This window comes from Scyliorhinus torazame, chromosome 1, assembly GCF_047496885.1.
Source record: "Scyliorhinus torazame isolate Kashiwa2021f chromosome 1, sScyTor2.1, whole genome shotgun sequence".
Classification (NCBI taxonomy): Eukaryota; Metazoa; Chordata; class Chondrichthyes; order Carcharhiniformes; family Scyliorhinidae; genus Scyliorhinus; species Scyliorhinus torazame.
Genome location: NC_092707.1, coordinates 249,030,928 through 249,052,963, shown reverse-complemented (window position 1 = coordinate 249,052,963; position 22,036 = coordinate 249,030,928). Strand labels below are relative to the sequence as shown.

At 44.7% G+C, this 22,036-nt stretch overlaps 1 protein-coding gene across 1 annotated transcript in view; it reads right to left on the bottom strand.

The window, feature by feature from the left end:
- Positions 1-2,696: 2,696 nt before the first annotated feature.
- abhd12 (abhydrolase domain containing 12, lysophospholipase) overlaps positions 2,697-22,036 on the bottom strand; it is a 168,221-nt gene continuing 148,881 nt past the window's right edge. Inside the window, exons 11-13 of the mRNA XM_072504536.1 lie at positions 13,015-13,093; positions 9,608-9,726; positions 2,697-4,250 (exon numbers count right to left, since the gene is read on the bottom strand). Of these exons, the coding sequence (XP_072360637.1) occupies positions 4,217-4,250; positions 9,608-9,726; positions 13,015-13,093 (232 nt within the window). The 3' untranslated portion in view covers positions 2,697-4,216. The remainder of the gene's footprint in view (positions 4,251-9,607; positions 9,727-13,014; positions 13,094-22,036) is intronic.

Genomic DNA, 22,036 nt, shown 5'->3' with positions numbered 1-22,036 from the left:
GGAGCACCCGGAGAAAACCCACGCAGACACGGGGAGAACGTGCAAATGCACAGTCACGCATGGTTAGAATTGAACCGAGGTCCCTGGCACTGAGGCAGTGGTGCTAACCACAGTGTCACCCTTTGTTACAAAGCTATATTACAAGTTTAACCATTACATTTTTTTGAGTCCCAATTCGTTTTTTCCCCCCCAATTAAGGGGCAATTTATCGTGGCCAATTCACCTACCCTGCACATCATTTTGGGTTCTGGGGGTGAGACCCATGCAGACTCTGGGGGTGAGACCCATGCAGACTCAGGGAGAATGTGCAAACTCCATACGGTCAGTGACCCAGAGCCGGGATTGAACCCGGGTCCTTGGTGGCATGAGGCAGAAGTGCTAACCACTGCACCATTGTGCCGCCCTCCCATTAAATAATCTGAATCAACCCTGTAATGAGCTGTACTTATGAGAAAGTAAGTAATAATTGATCTCTTTCTGTTTCACACAACCATGGACAGTAGCACCCAATACTGGTAGCCCTGATTTTCTATACAGCTGCCGCTGCTAGAATCAACATGATTAAGTGGGAAAGCATTTTTCCAGAAGACTCTGGGTCCCACCAAAGCAAGTGATTAAAAATAGTTGCACAGGTTAAATGGTAGCCTCATTAAGAAAATCCCAGCTATTGGTCTTGGACATTAACAGAAACATTATAGCTCAAGAGGCGAGTGCTCTTGCTCGGGACCCACTGTTAAGACCCTGGAGTAATTGTTTCAAGCATAAAGCAAGTTGGCTGTAGGATATCTTAGAAGATGATGAATGGGTGAAAAGAAATCTCGAGTGTGTATCGTGCCTTTCACAACCTCAGAACAATGCAACGCACTTTACAGCTAATGAAGTTACTTTTGCAGTGTCCTCACTGATGTAATGCAAGGAAAGCACCAGTCAAATTGTACAGAACAAAGCTGCAAAAACAGCAATGAGATAAATGATGGCAATGAGATCCTATATTTCAGAAGCGTGGGCTGAGGACCAGGAGGAGCATAGACAGAGTGGATAGTCAGAGACCTTTTCCCAGGGTAGAGGGGTCAATTACTAGGGAGCATAGGTTTAAGGTGCGAGGGCCAAGGTTTAGAGGAAATGTACGAGGTAAGTTGTTTTACACAGAGGGTAGTGAGTGCCTGGAACTCATTGCCGGAGGAGGTGGTGGAAGCACGGACGAGAGTGACGTTTAAGGGGCATCCTGACAAATACATGAATAGGATGGGAATAGAGGGATATGGACCCTGGAAATGTAGAAGATTTTAGTTTAGACGGGCAGCATGGTCGGCGCAGGCTTGGAGGGCCGAAGGGCCTGTTCCTGTGCTGTACTTTTCTTTGTTCTCCCCATTCAAAATACTGAATGGGATCTTGCGTCCATCTGAAGAGGGCAGATAGTACCTTGGTTGAACAACTCAGCCTCTCAGAGTCAACACTGCACTGGTGTTTTGTGCTCTCCAGGCTCCCACAACCTGCTCTCTCAGGAGGTGACAATGTTGCAAATGAGCCAAGGATGATATCATGGTTGTTTTCAGAACTGCTTCAGAAACGTGTATAGTAAGTATTCAGGAGAACACATGCCAGATTTCTACTCGGGAATTCTTCAGCACAATAGCTAATCAACTATCCATGCAAGACATTTTTTCTATGTTTTTATTTGGCATGTATACATGTCGGAGCTGGTACATGACAATATCTTGTTAAACTCCATTTTTGGCAGATGGGGATTGGGAAAATAAAATTCAAGTCCAGATGCCCAAGGATCAACCACATCGGATCAATAGCACAGTTCATCAGCAAAAGATAAATTAAAGTTAAAGTAAGTCAAATTTCTTGGGCCCCAGACCCTGACTTGGATCCCTGTTATTTCCCCAGAACATGTACACCGGAAATAGAAGTAACATCCATTTGAATCACTGCTTCTTGAAGCCAAGGGCCAGTAAAGATAGATTTCCACTTCAGAGACACAGTGACAGATCTTGCTCACACACCTTTGCTAGGTGGCCTTAGATAATCCCATCAAGCCATCAAGTACATGAGGCAGAAAGGAATAGGATCTGAAGGATAGGGTGAAAAGAAGAATAATGGAAGGAGGTTCACGTGGAGCATAAACACTGCTGGCCTGTGCTGTACAATTCTACATAATCTTATACCAGCGGAAAGGGCTGGCGACATATCCTTCTTGAAGCTATAACACTTTTGGTCCTGCTAGTGGAGGAATTCTACCCTGCTCCTCTTGGAAGGACAGAAAACCTCTTTTCAATTGTTGAAACCTGTCAATATGATTTTCGCTAAAACAATTTCAGAAACGGACAAATCTGAGAAATACAAAACAGATTATTGTTTTACCGAGTGATACTGAAACAGTAACTTGTCATCTTTTGCTTTCTTACGGCTAACAGTTCAATTGTGTTTTTTCCCAGAATTTTCTATTTTCATTACAGCTTTCCAGTGTTTCCAAGTTTTAATTTTATTCTGAGCTGTTTTAGACAATTTTGTAAATGTTTAATAAATAAGCTGTACTATGCATCTATGCAAGGAGTCTGCTTTCTCTTAATGACTGCAAACTAGGCAATCATTTCTATTCTTCATTGTAACATTGTGTTAATACGAGTTCTGCTCGTTTTAATAATGAATATTATTTACATTGGTGCATATATTTTGTTCAGAACATATTTTACAGAAACTGATTTTATTTCAACAGTAGTAGCATGTTACGTTGTTTCCCAGAAGCCAACCAGTAATTTAACACATATTCCACACTAGTATTGTTACAGCTGTAGAGTTGCTTGGTGTACTACAAGTGCATAGGCAACACTGTGTTAACAGTTCACAATACAAGTAATAAGCAGGACAGTTAGTTGCAATTCTTTTGGTTTGTTCTACTGATCATACTAACGCCCAGTCTGCTTCCAAAGCCTACATCACATTTGAAATCTTTTCCAGACTTCTCAAACTACCCGGATTCATGAGGGCACCTTACAGTCTCATAGTGGTGCAATTGATGCAAAGACAGGTCAACATTTGATTCAGTTTTAAGTATTTAAAGAAATATTGGGTGGAACTTTGTGCTCATCAAAATGATGGGGATCTAAATAATTTGATCAATTCTATCGCTCCTGTCAGCATCAATGTCTCCTAGGTCAGGAACAGCACAGTCAGCTATATAATACAAGGTATTCCAACCTCAAATGACTACCAATAGATGGATCTTTCCTGCTTCCCACTCCAGATATCATTATGGCCTCCCTGAGCAAGGTTGTCCATTTTGTGCGGTAGGGCTTAGACCCACCAGGAACTGGGAGGAGATTGCTCAGTAAGCTTTCATAGGATAATTACAAACAGCCAGTCATCTTCATCTGATTGATATACACAGTTGCCGCTCCCACCTACCCCATTCGTTTTGAAGGAGGTCACAACATTAGCAAGAGGCAGACACTGGGCATGAAATAGGAAGACAGACACATTATTTGTTTAATATACTAGATAATGCCATTGTTTACAGCTGACATTTGTCTACTTGAATACTTTGATGTTAATATACTGAGACAGACTCATCTGAACTCAGTCTAAAGATACGAACCTTCAAAAAAATCTTTGCACCAAACTGAATTGCAGGGAGGTTATTACATCTTATGAGTAACATTTCATCATAAAACCTTCACCCGGCACAACAGAACTGAAAAGGCATGTCCATTGGTGCATGCAACACTATTGGGCTTAAGAAATAAACAGGTCTGATCTCGCAAAAATAAAAGTCCCGCAGTTAGAAATAAAGACCCTTAATTCAGGAGCAACAAATGGGAGGGTGATGATTGAAAATCATATTTTGAAATTACCCTGATCATCTATCATTTATTTTTTGCACTTTAGAAAATTAAATATTTTTCACTTTTTCTGTCTGTAAGAATTCCATGATTGAGGTTATGAAAAAAAAAAGTATGCCTTCATTTTTTTTATGCCAAGAACTAAACTCTCAAGTATTAATTAAGTCTTACACTTTTGTTCTTCAGCTGTGCTGTGGAGCTCCCTCATGCATGACAAAAAAAAAATCCAAGCAGAATCATTTTGTTTTTGTGTTCAAATGAAATTGGTTTGTAGAATGCAAATCAACAGAAGTCATGCAAGTTGCTTAACGTAAACTGAAGTCTTCATGCAGCTCCAAAGATGTATCTGTTCACTGTGGTCCACCTCATTACTGATGGGAGTTTGGGTCACTTAAGAACCTCCTGGGTCAAGAGAAAGAAAGTAATTTATAACAACTCACAAACATTTATATTACTAGTGGCTTACTCACGGTGAAGTAGAGTGATGTTGTTTTATAACAAGTGCTCCCAAAACCCTGACAACATCCTTTAATCCGTTTCTTGTAAAGCTAGAATTGTCACCAGCATAGTCAACAGCAATATCGCTCCCCCTCCTATCACAAACTATCCCCACAATAAGATAGCTCGAACACACTTTTCTCAGCCACACAGTCTGTACAAAACTCTGTATTTCTTTCCCGCCCTCCCCTCAGATGTGGTTTCAATCTCTTTCCTACTGCCTAAACAGGAAGATGCCTGGTGTACTTCCTAAAATCGAGAAGATCTTTCAACCCAAAGCAGATTCCTTGCATTTTCTCGTCTTCTCCCACACTCAACAATGTTTGTCCCTCTCTTTTCTCTTCTAGAGGCTACTGCACTGATAAAGTAAAGAAAGTTTGAAAGTTAGCCACAGAATAATAGTCCAGTAGCATCAAGTCTGCACCAATACATGAAAATCACCTGACCTGCCTGGCTAATCCCATTTACCAGCACTTGGCCCAAAGCCTTGAATGTTATGACATGCCAAGTGCTCATCCAGGTACTTAAAATTTTTTAATTTTTTTTTCCCAAGTACCCAATTATTTATTTATTTATTTTCCAATTAAGGGGCAATTTAACGTGGCCAATCCACCTAACCTGCACATCATTGGGTTGTGGGGGTGAAACCTGCGCAGACATGGGGAGAATGTGCAAACTCTACACGGACAGCGACCCAGGGCCGGGATTCAAACCTGGGTCCTCAGCGCCGCAGTCCCAATGCGCCACATGCTGCCCTCATCCATATACCTTTTAAAGGATGCGAGGCAACCAGTCTCTACCACCCTCCCAGGCAGTACATTCCAGACTGTCACCACCCTCTGGGTAAAAAGTTTTGCCTCAAATCCTCCCTAAATCTCATGGCCTGTCCTTAACTTGTGCCCCTTCGTAACTGACCTTTCAACTAAGAGGAACAGCTGCTCCCTATCCACCCCGCCCATGTCCCTCACAATCTCTACACCTTGATCAGGTCACCCCTCAGTCTTCTTCTGCTTCAGCAAAAACAACCCAAGCCTATCCCAATATTCCATCCAGGCAACATCGTGGTGAATATCCTCTGCACCCCCTCCAGTGCAATCACATCCTTCCTACAATGTTTGCACACAGTACTCCAGCTGTGGCCTCACCAAGGTTCTATACAACTCCACCTCACTGTTTTTGTAATCTATGCCCTGATTGATAAAGGCAAGCATCCCATATGCCTTTTTCACCACCCTATTAATCTTCCCTTCTGCCTTCAGAGATCTACGGACGAACACGCCAAGGTCCCCTTGTTCCTTGGAACTACCCAGTGTCAGGCCATTCATTGAATAAGTCAATGGAGATGGTCTCCTGAACGCAAGCATATTGGAACTACCGTTGGTTGTGTCAACAGTTTTCAGGCTCTTTCTGCAAGCACCAACCATTTCAAACATTTTTAGGCCAGAAACCACTCGTAAATTGTCATTGCCACACACACCGATCCAACTAAGAAGTTAGCCTTGTGCTGATGAATGGATAGGATACTGCAAAGGTGACCTTGAGAGGACAGAAGTAATCGGAGGATCATAAGATCAAGAATAGGCCATTCAGTTCCTCGAACTTGCTCCACGATTTAACTGGATCATAACATTGTTGGAATGCGCGCGACATCAACCAGGCTGGTATTATTGTTCTGGCCAATCACATTTTTACATTTTAAAGGGGAGGGGCCATGGGGAAAGAGATTTAGAAATCGAAAAAGAAAATTTGAGGCAACAGAGCACTGTGGTGACTTGATTGAAGACAAGTAGAGTGGGACAAGAAGGGACAGAATGTTGAACGATACTTTTTGTTCGCATTCTCCCATCTATAAAAAATGGACGCACAGTAAACAAATCCCATTTCAGATGTGGTGGTTTCATACAGCACACCTCTGCTGACAGCTGGAGAGGTCAATCTTAAAAGGCAAGTTCTGCCACAAATACCACGCACAAAATTCCCACGTGCCATCGGGAATGTTGTTTCCAGCATTGGCATCCCATGCCAAACTGCTGCGCTAACCAGCAATTACAATGGTAATAGTTCATAAGCAAATAAAGCCCATGCAAAGAATAGTTAAAAATTAAAATCTCTTTATCTGAATGCATGTAGGCCTAGATAGGGTGCTCTTTCAGAGGGTCGGTGCAGACCAGATGGGCCAAATGGTCGCCTTCTGCACTGTAGGGATTCTACGGTTTGATGAATTCAAGTAGGGACTAAGCTATTTTACATCTAGTATTGCATAATCAGGAAATGTTAATTAGTAATCTCACAGTTAAAATTTTACTGGGAAAAAGTAATTATATACAATTAATTTGGATATTATGTTTGAGACATATCCAAGGCCAAATCAAGAATCTTATTTAAACTAAGCCAATCACATACATACGAGGCAAGAGGTTTATTGGGTCAATAGACAAAGAGGTATGGCGGCAAGTGAACTTTGGAAAATATTTTAAATGATTCAAAATGTCCAAAAAATATTTGTTTCATGAAAAAAAAACCTCGAGAAAGATCAACCCATGGCTTACTTGGAAAGTTAAGGATACTATTAGATTAAAAGAAGAGGTGTACAACATTTTGAAGTATGGTAGCAAGTCAGAGAATTGAGTGTTTTAGAAAGCAGCAAAGGACCACCAATATGTTGATAAAAAGGGGAGAAGAAAATGCAATGAAGGCAAACCAACCAGGAATATAGAAACATATCATAGATAGAATTTACAGTGCAGAAGGAGGCCATTCGGCCCGTCGAGTCTGCACCAGCTCTTGGAAAGAGCACCCTACCCAAGGTCAACATCCCCACCCTATCCCCATAACCCAGTAACCCCACCCAACACTAAGGGCAATTTTATATACTAAGGACAATTTATCATGGCCAATCCACCTAACCTGCACATCTTTGGACTGTGGGAAGAAACCGGAGCACCCGGAGGAAACCCACGCACACACGGGGAGGATGTGCTGACTCCGCACAGACAGTGACCCAAGCCGGAATCGAACCTGGGACCCTGGAGCTGTGAAGCAATTGTGCTATCCACAATGCTACCGTGCTATTGGAAGAGCTTTTAGGAGTACATAAAAAAAAGACAGTAACGGAAGTAAATGTTGGTCACAGGGTATGTGAAAATTGTAGAGATCACGAACAAATATTTTGCATCTGCCTTCACAGTACAAAAAACACAAATTACATACAAGAAATAGAGAGTAACTAAGGGGATAGTAATCTTGAGGAATATAAGTAATTAATATTAGCAGAGAAAAAGTATTAGAGAAATTTGAGGGACTAGAGCTGACAAATCGCCAGGACCTGATGCCCTCAGATACTGAATCGCACTGTGTCTGCAAGTTCCCCTCCAAGCCACATACCTTCCTGACATGGAACTGGATGACCCGACGTTCCTTTACTGTTGCTTGATCAAATGCTGGAATTCCCTACCTAACATATAACTAGATGTACCTATGTCAGGCAGACTGCAACAGTTCATCACCACCATCTCTAGGCAATTAGGGATGAGCAACAAATATTGGCATTGCCAGCGACACACTCAGACCATGAAAGAATAGTAGAAGACAACTCTGGGGATCCAATAGAGTTGCAGCGATAGTGGATGCACTGATGACAATTTTCCCGAATTCCCTAAAATTGAGAATGGTAGTTGCAATGGATTGGAAGTTGGCAAATGCAACACTGCCATTCAAAAAAAAAAATGGAGGGAGAAGGAAAACGGGGACAATTAAACAGCCTGCCATCAGTTGTCAGGGAAATGCTGGAATCTATTTAAAGGATGTCATAACCATGCACTTAGAAAACCATAGGATGATCAGACAGAGGCAACCTGGTTCTAGGCAAAGGAAGAGTAGTGTTTGACAAATTTATGAGAGCTTTTGAGAATATAGTATGAGTAAAGTAGATAAAGAGGGGCCAGTAGATGTAGCATACTTGGATTTCCAAAAGGTTTTCCGTAAGACGCCACACAATATATTATTGGCAAAATAAGGCTCTTGGATTTTTTTTTTGGGGGGGGGGGGGGAAGAGGGAGAGAGAGAGAGAGAGAGAGAGAGAGAGAGAGAGAGATATCAGCATGGCCGGAGGTAAATAGGAAGCAGGGAGTTGAGATACACAAGGCATTTTTCCAAGTTGGCAGGTTCTAAATGAGAGGAATGCCACAAAGTTCAGTGCTCAGGCCTCAACTCTTACAGTTTAAGTGAGTGGGCGAATGAAGTGTAATGTGGGAAAGGGTGATGCTATTCAGTCCGGTAAAAATAAACAGAGTGGGTTTTTTTTAAGGGCTCGGAACTTTTTAATGTTGATGTTCAGAAATAAGGGTACTTTTACAAGGAACATAAAAAGCTAGCATACAGATGCACAAGCAATTAAGAAGGCAAATGTAATGATGCTTTTATTGCAAAGGGACTGGAGTTTGACAAGAAGGTAATCTTGCTACCTTCTTGTTACAGTTGTTTTGGGCTTTGGACTTGCAATGTGTGCAGTTTTAGCCAAAAGGAGGATATTTTTGTCTTGGATGCGGTACGGTGAAGGTTCACTACATTGGTACCTGGATGGGAGAGTTGTGCTATGGTGAGAGGCATAGCAAATTGAGCCTAGACTCTCTGGAGTTTAGAAGTATGTGAGACGATCTCACTGAAATATTCAAGATTGTGAAGGGAGCTTGACAGGGTAGACACAGTGGTGGCTTCGCCTGGCTGGAAATTTAGAGAACACAAGGGTGTTCAGATTAAAGGGTGGGTCATTTTGGACTGAGATTAAGATAAATATTTTCACCAAGAGGATTGTGATTCTTTGGAATTGTGAACCACAGAGGCTATGATTGACAGATTTTTGATCTCTCAGCGAATCAAGAGACACGTGAGCCATTATCATACTGAATGGCAGAGGAGGCTCAAAGAGTGATATTGTCTACTCCTGCTTCTATCAGAATTTCAATAACCCACCTTAGCTGCATTACCCCATTATATCCTTACCTAATAAAAGAGATGCTGGGACAGACAGAAGTGGAATAGCGAGAGGTCATTAATAATAATAATAATAGCTTATTGTCACAAGTAGACTTCAGTGAAGTTACTGTGAAAAGCCCCTAGTCTCCACATTCCGGTGCCTATTCGGAGAGGCCGGTACGGGAATTGAACCCGCACTGCTGGCTTTGTGCTGCATTACAAGCCAGCTGTTTAGTTCACTGTGCTAAACCAGCCCCTGGTTATTGTTATAGCAAGAGTACATTTACCTTAATATTTGAGGGAGCTGTGGGCTCTTGTATATGTACTTGTGTCTGTAGCCAAGGTCTTTGTGGAAGGGAATAAATTGTACTTTCCTACTTCTCTGAGATGATGCAATGTCATAAAGCTGTGGAGAAACAAAACATTTTAAATGCTGATGGAACCAAGAAAGATCATTGCTTTCAAAAGTTGTCATTCCATGAACACAGCCTATACCCCAGACCAGGGCCTACTCAAGTGACGTTTGAGGATGCTAAATGAGAAAGATTGAACTAAACAAAAAGTCAGCTTAGATAACTCGGTAGTCGTAAAACTTATTCAGTGTCTTATTAAGGCACCATATACCCCCACCTCCCAATACAGCTGCTGTGGCGATCAGCATAGTCTTTTGTATGCATACTGCGAACACAACAAATGTACATATGCTACTTTTCGAAAGAATACGCAAGAATCTGAGGGCGAGGCAACATTTACTGGTCCACTGACTTTGGTAATATTTATTGCACATGTGATCTGTTTTGGAAGTCTCTCATTATTCATTCTGGGGGCGGCATGGTGCTGCAGTGGTTAGCACTGCTGCCTCATGCTGCTGAGGACCTGGGTTCAATCCTGGACCTGGGTCACTGTCCGCGTGGAGTTTGCACATTCTCCCCGTGTCTGCGTGGGTCTTAACCCCACAATGCAAAGGTGTGCAGGGTAGGTGGATTGGCCACACAAAACTGCCCCTTAATTGGAAAAAAAAAAGAATTGGGTACTCTAAAATTATTAAATAAAAAATATATATATTCATTTTGATCTTTTTTAGGATATTCCCCCCATCTTCCCAGCATTGGCCCTTCTGCACTCATCCCAGACAAAATTATGAGCCTTCAAAGCAAAATTGGATAAACACTTGCAGGAGAAAGAAACGCAGGAATATCATAGATTATCATAGAATTTACAGTGCAGAAGGAGGCCATTCGGCCCATTGAGTCTGCAATGGCTCTTGGAAAGAGCACCCTACCCAAGGTCAACACCTCCACCCAACACTAAGGGCAACTTTGGACACTAAGGGCAATTTATCATGGCCAATCCACCTAACCTGCACATCTTCGGATTGTGGGAAGAAACCGGAGCACCCGGAGGAAACCCACGCACACACGGGGAGGATGTGCAGACTCCGCACAGACAGTGACCCAAGCCAGAATCGATGCTGATGCTGATGAGAGGGAACCATGGGTTTGAGCCAGGGAGGAAGGATACGAGGTTCTGGGGATGGGAGGAGAAAGGGAAGAAAGAGATGAAGGATCTGTTTTTGAAAGGGTGGTTCGCAAGCTTGGAGGAGTAGGGGTGAAGTCTGGGCTCCAGTGTGAGGAGGGCTTCAGGTAAATGCATGTGCAGAATTTTGCAAGAAAGATCTTTCCGAACTTTCCAGTGGCACCGTCCTCCTCGTTGTTGGAGGAGGCGCAGTCGGTGGGATGGGACTAGAGAGTGGGGTCTTTTGGGTGATCTACGGTAGGATTAATGAAGGAGGACATGGAGTCCATGGAAGGGATTAAGGCCATGTGGGAGGAAGAGTTGGGTATGGTGTTGGAGGGAAGATTATGGTGCAAAGTGTCAATGCTTCGACCTTGTGTGCGAGACTGGGGTTGATTAAATTGAAAGTGGTGTATAGGGCACACTTAAAGAAGGCGAGGTTGAGCCGGCAGTTTGATTGGGTTGAAGGATAGCTGCAAGCGGTGTGGGAGGGGCCCAGTCAATCATCTCCATATGTTCCGGTCCTGCCCAAAGTTGGAGAAATTTTGGGGGTGGTTTTTCAGCACCTTGTCCAAGGTTCTGCGCATGGATTTGGAGCTGGGTCCCCTGGAGGCCATATACGGGGTATCAGACCTGCTGGAGTTGTAGATGGGAGCAGGGGCAGATGTTTTAGCCTTTGCCTTATTGATTACTCACAGGTCGGTTCTGTTAGGGTGGAGGTCAGCTTCCCCCGCCCCTGCGCGATCTAATGGAGTTCCTGTGTTTGTAGAAGGTGAAATTTGCTCTGAGAGGGGTGGATGAGGGGGGTGGATGAGGGGTTCCCCCAGATATGGGGTTTATTTGTCTTACATTTTGGGGATCTGGTTGCCGTGAAGGGGTAGGTGGGGGGGGGGGGGGGGGGGGGGTAGGGGTGAGGTTGTGTATTGTACAAATGTTGAAAATATTGAAAATTTGAATAAAAATACTTTTTTTAAAAAAAATTTCCCAACACCTCAACTACCTGACCGTCGAAGCACCGCCTGCCTTATGTGGCAGGGTCTTCAGATTGCACATGGGACTCATCAATCATCTCAGAACTCATCAGAGCAGAGTGGAGGGAAATCATCCTCGATTCCAAGGAACTGCTTAAAAAGATTCCTCATCTGTGGAACCATTCTAATAATCTTCCGTGTACTCGCTCAAAGTCTCTCATCCTCTCCAAGGTTCGGTGTGCAGAATTGGATACAGTTGCTCCATCCGAGGCCAAACCCATAATATGAATAGGTATATTAAAGCTATTTTGAAATCACTGAAGATCAATACAACTTAGACAAACTGAATGCTCAGTACTGCGATTCGGTACTGACTAGTCCCAGGGGATGAGGCTTTCCAAATGGGGATGAATTAAAAATAACTGTAGCTGCCACTACTTTAGCGTAACTCTAACCTCGAAGAAATCTTTTCCAACTGATAAACTGTGAATGATTTATTTTTCTTTGCACTTATTTTTAGAAGTTGCACTGAAAATCTGACTAGCAGCAGGTACGTAAGTGCAAGTGGTAACTTAATTAACTCATCTAAATTAATTTTAATAAAGAATTTATAGTTAGATAAAAAATGGCAAACTTTTAATTATTTTGCAAATTCGTGATTTCCCGAAACACATTACAGCTAATGAAGTATTTTTGAAGGGTGTTCACTGCTGTAGTGCAGGATTAGCCAATATGGACACAGCAAGCTCCCACTAACAACAATGTTATAATGACCAGGTTACCTGTTTTAGGTGTTGGATGAGGGGAACAATTGTCCAGGACATTGAGAAAAATTCTCCTGCCCTTCTCTGAATAGTGGCATGGAATTTGTTTTTTTACTTCCACCATAGAGGGTAGACAGGATTGTAGTTCAACCTCTCATCCAAAATATGGCACCTGCAATAGTGCAGCACTGCCTCAGTTCTACACTGGGAATGTCACCCTGGATTACAAGTCTCTGTAGCCAGATGCAAGCTATTTTTAAGCCTGGAAATTAACATTATGGACAGAATTATTAAAAACCTCATTGGCCCCTCATCACAATCTTGCACTTGCAAAACTGTAGGTTGCAAAGTTTCAATTAGAGAAAGAAATGAATCTAATACAAAAATCATTACAAGTTCACTCAAGCGCCGGAAGGTAGTTTGGGCCTTGCAGACGTGACCCACCTTTCTTCCCAGGTGAAAGGGGATGACGGCATCATCTTCAGCATGAAGAATCAGTAATGGACAGGTGATATGCTTCACACTGGAAGTAAGATAAAAGAACAAGGCAGTTAACACACAATTGAGCAAATCAGAATCTGCATTTACGAGTGACAGAAACAACATTTTTGTCCAGTTTCTCCTATTTTTGCTTTGTTTTAAGTAAGTCTTTTAAATGCCACACTGAAAATGGAAGGGACACCTTCATTCGAAGTCAGCAAGTTTTCTTGCAGGGAGCTGCCAACTTTAATACCTCTATTGCACAGTTAAGAGAATGTGACTATCTGTAAGTCCATCGGGGCTAGCGGAGGGGAAAACAGGTCAATAGATTTCGATCAGAAAAGCAACAAAGTGGCAGCACGTGGTGCAGTGGGTTAGCCCTGCTGTCTCACGGCACCGAGGTCCCAGGTTCGATCCTTGTCCATGTGGAGTTTACACATTCTCCCAGTGTTTGCGCAAGTATCGCCCCCACAACCGAAGATGTGCAGGCTAGGTGGATTGGCCACGCTAAATTGCCCCTTAATTGGAAAAAATGAATTGGGTACTCCAAATTTATTTATTTTTTTAAAAAGAAAATTGTGAATGAAACTCTGGCTGTAGAGTCAAATTACTCCAATCCAGACAATGTGTATTTACCATTCTCCCCCATGATTACAGTTCGATAATGGTTCCATGCTAAATCTACCCTACGCATGTCATCATTACCCCCACCATAGAATCATAGAATGGTTACAGCACAGAAGGAGGCGTTGTCCTATCGTGTCTATGCAGGCTCACTGCAAGAACAATTCACCTACTGTCACTCCCATATATCCTTTCCCTGTAATCCTCCAAATTCTTCCTTTTAATTCCCCAATTTCCTCATGAAGGCCTTGATTGAATTTGCCTCCACCATACTTCAGGCAGAGCATTCCAGATCCTAACCACTCGCTGCATAAAATAAGTTTCTCCTCATAACAAAGAACAAAGAAATGTACAGCACAGGAACAGGCCCTTCGGCCCTCCAAGCCCGTGCCGACCATACTGCCCGACTAAACTACAATCTTCTACACTTCCTGGGTCCGTATCCTTCTATTCCCATCCTATTCATATATTTGTCAAGATGCCCCTTAAATGTCCCTATCGTCCCTGCTTCCACTACCTCCTCCGGTAGTGAGTTCCAGGCACCCACTACCCTCTGCGTAAAAAACTTGCCTCGTACATCTACTCTAAACTTTGCCCCTCTCACCTTAAACCTATGCCCCCTAGTAATTGACCCCTCTACCCTGGGGAAAAGCCTCTGACTATCCACTCTGTCTATGCCCCTCATAATTTTGTATACCTCTATCAGGTCGCCCCTCAACCTCCTTCGTTCCAGTGAGAACAAACCGAGTTTATTCAATCGCTCCTCATAGCTTATGCCCTCCATACCAGGCAACATTCTGGTAAATCTCTTCTGCACCCTCTCTAAAGCCTCCACATCCTTCTGGTAGTGTGGCGACCAGAATTGAACACTATACTCCAAGTGTGGCCTAACTAAGGTTCTATACAGCTGCAACATGACTTGCCAATTCTTATACTCAATGCCCCGGCCAATGAAGGCAAGCATGCCGTATGCCTTCTTGGCTACCTTCTCCACCTGTGTTGCCCCTTTCAATGACCTGTGGACCTGTACTCCTAGATCTCTTTGACTTTCAATACTCTTGAGGGTTCTACCATTCACTGTATATTCCCTACCTGCATTAGCCCTTCCAAAATGCATTACCTCACATTTGTCCGGATTAAACTCCATCTGCCATCTCTCCGCCCAAGTCTCCAGACAATCTAAATCCTGCTGTATCCTCAGACAGTCCTCATCGCTATCCGCAATTCCACCAACCTTTGTGTCGTCTGCAAACTTACTAATCAGACCAGTTACATTTTCCTCCAAATCATTTATATATATTACAAAGAGCAAAGGTCCCAGCACTGATCCCTGTGGAACACCACTGGTCACAGCCCTCCAATGAGAAAAGCATCCCTCCATTGCTACCCTCTGCCTTCTATGGCCTAGCCAGTTCTGTATCCACCTTGCCAGTTCACCCCTGATCCCGTGTGACTTCACCTTTTGTACTAGTCTACCATGAGGGACCTTGTCAAAGGCCTTACTGAAGTCCATATAGACAACATCTACTGCCCTACCTGCATCAATCATCTTAGTGACCTCCTCGAAAAACTCTATCAAGTTAGTGAGACACGACCTTCCCTTCACAAAACCGTGCTGCCTCTCACTAATACGTCCATTTGCTTCCAAATGGGAGTAGATCCTGTCTCGAAGAATTCTCTCCAGTAATTTCCCTACCACTGAAGTAAGGCTCACTGGCCTGTAGTTCCCGGGATTATCCTTGCTACCCTTCTTAAACAGAGGAACAACATTGGCTATTCTCCAGTCCTCCGGGACATCCCCTGAAGACAGCGAAGATCCAAAGATTTCTGTCAAGGCCTCAGCAATTTCCTCTCCAGCCTCCTTCAGTATTCTGGGGTAGATCCCATCCGGCCCTGGGGACTTATCTACCTTAATATTTTTTAAGACACCCAACACCTCGTCTTTTTGGATCACAATGTGACCCAGGCTATCTACACCCCCTTCTCCAGACTCAACATCTACCAATTCCTTCTCTTTGGTGAATACTGATGCAAAGTATTCATTTAGTACCTCGCCCATTTCCTCTGGCTCCACACATAGATTCCCTTGCCTATCCTTCAGTGGGCCAACCCTTTCCCTGGCTACCCTCTTGCTTTTTATGTACGTGTAAAAAGCCTTGGGATTTTCCTTAACCCTATTTGCCAATGACTTTTCATGACCCCTTCTAGCCCTCCTGACTCCTTGCTTAAGTTCCTTCCTACTTTCCTTATATGCCACACAGGCTTTGTCTGTTCCCAGCCTTTTAGCCCTGACAAATGCCTCCTTTTTCTTTTTGACGAGGCCTACAATATCACTCGTCATCCAAGGTTCCCGAAAATTGCCGTATTTATCTTTCTTCCTCACAGGAACATGCCTGTCCTGTATTCCTTTCAACTGACACTTGAAAGCCTCCCACATGTCAGATGTTGATTTGCCCTCAAACATCCGCCCCCAATCTATGTTCTTCAGTTCCCGCCTAATATTGTTATAATTAGCCTTCCCCCAATTTAGCACATTCATCCTCGGACCACTCTTATCCTTGTCCACCAGTACTTTAAAACTTACTGAATTGTGGTCACTGTTACCGAAATGCTCCCCTACTGAAACATCTACCACCTGGCCGGGCTCATTCCCCAATACCAGGTCCAGTACCGCCCCTTCCCTAGTTGGACTGTTTACATATTGTTTTAAGAAGCCCTCCTGGATGCTCCTTACAAACTCCGCCCCGTCTAAGCCTCTGGCACTAAGTGAGTCCCAGTCAATATTGGGGAAGTTGAAGTCTCCCATCACCACAACCCTGTTGTTTTTACTCTTTTCCAAAATCTGTCTACCTATCTGCTCCTCCATCTCCCGCTGGCTGTTGGGAGGCCTGTAGTATACCCCCAACATTGTGACTGCACCCTTCTTATTCCTGATTTCTACCCATATAGCCTCACTGCCCTCGGAGGTGTCCTCTCGCAGTATAGCTGTGATATTCTCCCGAACAAGTAGCGCCACTCCGCCTCCCCTTTTACATCCCCCTCTATCCCGCCTGAAACATCTAAATCCTGGAACGTTTAGCTGCCAATCCTGCCCTTCCCTCAACCAGGTCTCTGTAATGGCAACAACATCATAGTTCCAAGTAGTAATCCAAGCTCTAAGTTCATCTGCCTTACCCGTAATGCTCCTTGCATTAAAACATATGCACTTCAGGCCACCAGACCCGCTGTGTTCAGCAACTTCTCCCCGTCTGCTCTGCCTCAGAGCCACACTGTCCCTATTCCCTAGTTCTCCCTCAATGCTCTCACCTTCTGACCTATTGCTCCCGTGCCCACCCCCCTGCCATACTAGTTTAAACCCTCCCGTGTGACACTAGCAAACCTCGCGGCCAGGATATTTATGCCTCTCCGGTTTAGATGCATGTCGTCATTCCTTCTTTTGCCAATTAGCTTACATCTGTACCTTCTCTATCCTTTCACCAATGGGAATAGCTTCTCCCTATCTACTCTGTCCAGATGCCTCACAATTTTGAATACCGCCATCAAATCTCCTGCCAAAATGGCCTCCACATGCCATGTGGCATGGGACCCCGACTCTTCCACTTCTTTCTATAATTTCCCATCTATTTCCTATTTCACATTCGCGATCAGGTTTTTACATATCATAATTTTTATATAACCATGCCTATGTAACTTACCCCGATTCCATCTGCACGCACATTTTTGCTCCTACGCTGGACCCAATCCATCAGTCTATTTCCACTTCCCTTTTCTCCTACTTATTTTCTCTTTACCGCTCCTAGACACTTCTATTGTCTTGTCTCCTATCACATCTCTGCTCTCAGGTACTCTGCCCTCCCAAATCCTTACCTCCAACCCTCTGTACGTCTTGACCTTTCTGCCCTCTTGTTGCTATGCTGAGCTCAATTCCCTCTTGGATAAACCTACAGCTTCCCTCCATGCCTCTCTTGGCATCCTCTGAAGAGCTCACTGAGGTACTTGGTGCTAACACATTATGAGCAGCAAGGCAAATTGCCTCATCCCACTCGTGTTGGCTCCTCACCTGGCCCTTCCAAACCTACAGTTCTCCCACTGAGCGGCCACCACAGAAAGAGTACGGTCATGGGTTAAAGAACCTGGAGCGGAGTGGGTGAAGGTGGAAGAGAGTTCCTGCACAGGGATCTCCCATCCTTTCCGGCCAAATACGAGAGGAGTCCAGTGGTAGTAGCCGCACTATGGACATGGTACCAAATGATGCAACACTTCAGCCTAACTGAAATGTCCACCATGGCCCCCCATCTGCAACAACCACAGGTTTACTCCCGCAATAATGGATGCCACTTTCAAAAGGTGGAGACAGGACGAGGGGACTCGACAGTTGGGGACATGTACAAGGTTGATAGAGTAACGACCCAGGGGGAACTCACGGAGAGGTTCCAGTTACCAAGAGGAAACGACCCGAGATACATTCAGGTTAACAACCTCCTCCGCAAAGAAACAACGACGTATCCCCAGATACCAGGACACACATTAGTAGAAAAGTTGTTAGACACGGGCGACCTAGGGAAGGGAAACTGTGCAGACATGTATGGGCGAACGCTGGAGGAGGCACACTCCTCCCTGGACAAAACAAGGAAAAAGTGGGAGGAGGAACTAGACAGAGATAGGGGAGGACTCTGGATCGAAGCACTGCACAGGGCGAACATCACTTCCACATGTGCACGGCTGAGCCTAACGCAGCTATAGGTGGTGCACAGAGTGCACCTCACCAGAACCTGAATGAGGAGGTTCTTCCTGGTGGTGGAGGACAAATGTGAATGGTGCCAGGGAGGCCCGGACAACTACACCAATATGTTCCGGCTACCCCAGATTTGTCGGTGACGGGACAACCTTCTGTGAGGCCATGTCGAGGGTTGTGGGAGTGAGGGTGGTGCCGTGCCCGAGAGTGGCAGTCTTCGGAGTATCAGATCAGCCAGAGCCCTTCATGGGAAGGGAGCCCAATGCCCTAGTCTTTGCCTCCCTGATCGCCCACCGGAGAATCCTGCTCGATTGGCGATCGGCAGCACCACCTAAGGCTTGCAGACTGGCTGGCCGACCTATCGAATTTCCCAGACTGGAGAAAATAAAGTTCGGTATCCGTGAGTTGGAAGGAGGCCTCCACAGGATGTGGAAGTTGTTCACCAAATTGTTCCAAGACCTGTTTGTAGCCAGCAGCCAGTAGAGCAGAGGCGACACGGGCGAGCCACGGGACGGGGAGGAAAAGGGAAAGGGGGTGGGGGCAAAGTCACGCAAAAAGAATGCAGGGAACAAGGGGGGGGGGGACAAAGCCACAAGGGCAAGATCTGAGGGCAAGCTAAGGCCCAAACCGAACTGCAAATGAACACTTGTAAGTGCGTGCTTTGGGCATATTGGGGAATCACTCCCTGACTAAAGGGGGGGGGGGGGGTCACAGCTAGTTATAGTGAAGATACCCGCTTGTAAATATATGTGTTGGTTTTGGCACAGTTTTGTAATTTATAAATGTTTGGATATAAAATATGAATACACAATAAAATCATTTTAAAAAACTGCTGAGACTTTCCAGCACCGTCTGTTTTTATTCCACCTAGGAATGATCCTGGTGACTTTTGCCACAGCGGATCACTCATCACCCCTACCCTCCAGCATGTCTGTTTGTGAACAAGGCCCTTACCATCCATAAACTTATTTTGGAAGACTGCATTGACAACCTGAGGGTGACTGCATTGATGGAAGCCTGGCGGAGGCGTAATGACACCTTCCCCCTGAATGAAGCCTCTGCACCTAGCTATATCTTCCACCACTTACTCAGTTGGAGGTCTTTTGGCTCAGCAGGTAACACCCCTGCTTTTGAGCCAGACGTTCCAGGTTAAAGCCCCACTCTAGGAGTGTTCTTGACATGGTTCAACAGGCTGATAATCAACTTGCTAATCCTTCCAATACCTCCCCACTATTATGCTAAAGGGAGAATATTTTGTGTGTAAATCCAAAACTTACCCCACCAAGAACATTGCATTGATGGTGTACTGATCATAAGATCATACACTGGTCCGACCACCTACTGCTCTGGCACTTTCTCCTCCTTCGGACATTTTACCTTTCTCCAGACTCTTCACCTATTCCACAAATCATTGTTCTTTACCTCCCTCCCAAATACGATCATTTTTTAACCCAGATATATTCATTGCTTTCTTCTCTCAGACTCACACAAAATGATTTTTCTCATCTTTGTGATTCCACCCTCCATCTAAACTCTGTCTTCTCCTTGGAGCTCACTGCCTCTTATCCTCGCTTAACCTCTCCACCCCCCCATGTGAACTCCCAAACCCATATCCACAGCCAGCCACTTGACCTTGCCATCTCAAGTGATCTTGCTGGTTCCACCATATGAATAACAGATAAAGCTATCTCTGATCACTTCCCACCAACTCCATTTCCTTTCATAACTGTCCCTGGAAACAACGATCCCACAATTCACTTACAACTGTGCTTTCAAAATCCCAACTCCCAAGCCTTTGGCCCTTCACTCACTGTCATGATATCCACATTAACATGTCATGGTGCAATCACACACGCACACTGATGGACAGGTAGTTGGACCAACCAACACACACACAACATCGCAGCCAATCACCAGTGAGAGCACACGGACTATAAAACAGGGAACACCACAGTTCCTGCTCATTCTAACAGGAGATAGCTCAGAGCACAGAGCTCACAGCGTGCCACTCAGACATACACCATGCGCTGAGTGCCTCACTAAGATAGTGCTGGGGCTGGGTCCACAGGTTAGCTGGTGAAGTACGAACCACAGCCAGAAGTTAATAGTTATTACTGTACAGAATAATAAAACAGAGTTGTACCATCTACAACCGTGTTGGATCGTTTGTGCATCGGAACACCCAACACGACACTCACCACAACATTTCTGCAGCTACCTATTTGCTCAACCACGCCATCTTTTCCAGCTTTGATGCCCACGCCTCAATAATACCATTACTCTCCCACACCATGGCTACTCCTCCTGGTACAGCCTCCATTCTGCTCCGTCAAGTCCAAGGGACACCGACTTGAAAGGATATGGTGGACAAATAGTTGAGCCATCCACTGCCAGAACTGGACCACATGCAGCACCATCTAGAATCCCTACAGTGCTGAAAGAGGCCATTCGGCCCATTGAGTCTGCACGGACCCTCTGAAAGAGCACACTACCAAGGGCCAGGCCCCACCTTATCCCCGTAACCCCACCTAACCACTTGGACACCAAGGGGCAATTTAACATGGCCAACCCACCTAACCTTTGGACTATGGGAGGAAACCAGAGGAAACCCATGCAGACACGAGGAGAAAGTGCAAACTCCACACAGGAGGCAAGAATTGAACCTGGGTCCCTGGCGCTGTGAGGCAACAGTGCAAACGACAATGCCACCGTACTGCCCCTCGTTCCTAGTCTTGCTCTCGTCTGTTAAAACTGCTAACTTTTCCAGGATCATCCCGGATTGCATGATTAACCCCGGCTTCTTTTCTCCGATCCTCTCCCCGCCCCCTCTGCCCTCGAGAGATCATGGACTTCTTTGTTACGAAGATTGTGATTATTCAATCAGCTGCCTCTGCCGCGTCCCTCCCTTCCACTATCCCACTAGGCCAAACCTCCTCTAAACATTACCCCTGCCCAAGCCCTGAACTTGCATCATTCCCCAGTTTCTCTTCTATCTCCCCAAATGTCCTCTGAACATATCTTGTCCAAGAAACCTGCCCCTTCAACCTTATTCCCTATAAACTGTGGACCAAATTCCCCATGTTAACCAATATTACTAATGCTGGTGTCCCTCTGTAGGTGTTGTTCCTCTCTCCTTTAAATGTACCTCCTCTCCTCAAAAAAAAACCCTTGACCTCAACATCCTTTTCTAGAAATAGATTTTTATTCAAATTTTAACGTTTTAACAGTTAAACATAGAAAACACTTAACATTTACAAAATAAAACCAACCCAAAACAAAACAAAACTCCAGACCCCCCTCCCCTCCCCCCTAGCAGTTAGCGGCAACCAGCTCCCCAAAATGCAATACAAACAAACCCCATTTCTTGTGGAACCTCTCACTCGCTCCCCTCAGAGCAAGTTTCACCTTCTCCAAATACAAGTACTCCATTAAATCCCCCTAGCCACACTGAGGCACAGAGTGGAGAAACTGACCTCCACCCCAACAGAACCCACCTTCAAGCGATCAGCGAGGCGAAGGCTAAAACATCTGCCCCCACTCCCGTCTGCAACTCCAGCAAATCCAATGCCCCGCATATGGCCCCAGGAAACTGGGCTTTAAATCCACGTGCAAGATGGCTGACATGAT